General features: G+C 47.4%; 1 protein-coding gene across 1 annotated transcript; it reads right to left on the bottom strand.

Moving 5' to 3' along the window:
* Nucleotides 1-664: 664 nt before the first annotated feature.
* Pmar_PMAR000150 (conserved hypothetical protein) lies at nucleotides 665-2,682 on the bottom strand (the record flags this gene model as incomplete). Its single annotated transcript, XM_002776178.1, has 9 exons — nucleotides 665-849; nucleotides 974-1,045; nucleotides 1,088-1,120; nucleotides 1,168-1,277; nucleotides 1,329-1,459; nucleotides 1,787-1,885; nucleotides 2,067-2,192; nucleotides 2,466-2,573; nucleotides 2,619-2,682. Coding segments are annotated over 9 exons (813 nt in total), but the record flags the coding sequence as incomplete, so codon positions are not given.

The raw sequence follows: 2,682 nt of genomic DNA, 5'->3' as shown, positions 1-2,682 counted from the left end.
GTTACGCTTTGACCCTGACTCAATTACACCCACCGCAATCTTTTGAAGGAGCACTGTTCTATGCCTTGAATAGCTGAATATGGTAGATATTTTACCAGACATTGGAGTTCCTTGCAGCTGTTACATGATCAACCACATCCTACTGAGGTGAAGGTCTCGCGTTATTTGTTATCGAGGTATACTTCGTAGGAATTACTCTCAGTTCCATTCACACAGTTGGGTGAATTTCTCTTCGTCTGTTCTCGTCACCCACCGCACTGATCTCACTCAACATACTCATAGTGGAAACCGTCGATTCCATTTTTTCGTGTAGGATTGGGCACAGTGGTCCAACGGTTGGACTCCAACCTGGACCATCGAGGAATTTGGGAAACCTCCTACGCCTCAGAGGATCTCCTATCACCCTGATAGCTAAGATGGTCATCTGTTCCGCATCTACACTGAGATCCCTCGATACAACATGTGGGGGATCACTCTTGGTCGAGACTGGGTCTTCCTTAATCGAAAACATCTTCGAACCCACTGGCCAAGGCCCGAATCACAGCGGTCTGACCACAGTGCTTCGTTATTACAGGGTACATCCCGGCCCCCTTTGTCTCTACTATGTTTACTTCTACCGCGAACTGACAACTCAAACTCATGGATAGACCATATAGCACAGTTAAGGATGGAAGTCTACTGGTAACCAAGATGGACAACACCAATCATTGGTCCAGAGAAAGATTAAGGCGGCCCACGGGCCATGCCAGCAACAGGAACAAGAATAGTATTATCATCAGTCAGAATCTTGGTCGATACTTCTCCTTTAGTCGGTACTTCTTGCGAGCCTCCTTCATTTCATGTTTAAAACTGACCAAGCAGGAGAAATAATATACAAACCCGCTGAAGAGCGCAAGCGTTTCTCAAGCCATCTTAATTTGAATACGCTGACATCGTCGGAAACACCATCGACGGCCAGTTCCATTGGTCCTACTTGTCTTCAAGATTTTCCCGAGGTTCCCAGGTCATCTCGGTATAGCCTTTCCACTTCACTAGGTATTTCCGCCTACAAACCACAGACTAGAGCAGAGACACCACAGCGGCTTACCCATCGAATTGAAGTACCCGGTCCACTATGTATCTGAGACCAATCGGCTGTTATACCGCACAGCAGGCAACTTGACTTACCTCCGATTTCCACTGTCATCTTCATAACCATTGAGGACCACATCAGAGTCGCTAAGGACTGAGGACGACGACGACGACGAGCTAGAGGAAGAAGGAGAAGCAGGGGTATCCTGAGATCGATCGAGAGATTACAAGGAGCATGGGGTGCGATCTCAGCTCACATCGTCAGATGAACTCTCACTGGAGAGAGGAGCCCCTGGGGGTACAATAAAGTCCGAAAGGTCATCGGCAGAGTTCCTCCTAGGCCCCTTCCTCTTCCTGCTGCTACTACTAGAACCCTTATGGAGATGTCCTGAGTGGGCAACCGGGATGAGAGGCTCACAGGCACAATACGCCTGTCAACACCAAGGAGGCGATCAAGACTCTTCAGATGAGTCGCTCCCACTGAGGTGGTGCTGCTACACGGGCATCAGAAGAGATATGTATCAAAATGATGTTTCATAAGTTCGACGAGTACAAATTTGAATTTCGGTTCCAAGACAAGCTATCATACCACGAGTTATTGCCAAAGCATTAAAGCGTGTTTTCAGTAGGTGGCCCTGTTAAAATGCATATAACATGGTATAAGTAAGCGATATAGAGTTGCAAGAATAGGCCCACCCATATACATGTAACTCACTTTTCTCAGCAAGTTTTCGTAACCCACTAGATGGTGATAAGGATGATGGAGAGGAAGAGGAGGATGAGGGATGCCTCTGCTTCAAGGAACCACTAGAAACTGAAACGTAGGAAAAGTACGACCATTACTAAGCCAGTAACGAATTTATTCAAGTCAGTGGTAAAATCCATCACCGAGGACAGTCGTGCTCAGAATAGTATACATATGTGCGTAGACCCACAGGGCTATGCTGATGTGTATCACTGCCGAACCTCTAGCATCTCCATCACATATATATTACCCTTGTGGACATCCTCACGAGCTCCACCCTTCTTCTTCCTCGATGTTGGCTGCTCCGCCTTCTTCTTCTTCACACTACCTTCCGAGGCCACAGTGGTGGTCGTCTCGGACGGTGATGCTATCCGTTCTACCAGCAAGAGAATTGATTTCTAAACCATCGACACACAACAGACACATTCACGATTTCACAAATTGCACGCTTCCACAGAATGATTTTCCTACTGATTTTTTCCTCGAAAGTCACCGAATTCATAACTCACTCATGCGTCCTATTCTATTCTCAGATGTAAACTCATGACTGGTCAATGCAACTTTCACAAACTGATATCGAGACGTTTCGCGGAATTCGCATTTCGAGTCAAAAGGGTATGCCAAAGTCCTTAAAAATGGCCCCTTCTACTATCGAGATTCGCCTCCTCTCTCGGCACAGGTTTCATGTCGCTCCGCACGAGATACACTTCACGTCTATGCACGGCGCTGTCCAATTGGGCCAGCAGATCATCCAGACCTGTCATCGATCCGTCACGCGCCACGAAATTCACCTTCTCTCTACATGAAAGCGCGCTGATATCCACATCGTCCTCCGTTATGCGTGTAGGCGGCGGACGTGGTCGTTG

This window comes from Perkinsus marinus, assembly GCF_000006405.1.
Source record: "Perkinsus marinus ATCC 50983 genomic scaffold scf_1104296953982, whole genome shotgun sequence".
Taxonomy (NCBI): Eukaryota; Perkinsozoa; order Perkinsida; family Perkinsidae; genus Perkinsus; species Perkinsus marinus.
The sequence above is the reverse complement of the archived record's forward strand: the minus strand, read 5'-3'. Positions and strand labels throughout refer to the sequence as shown.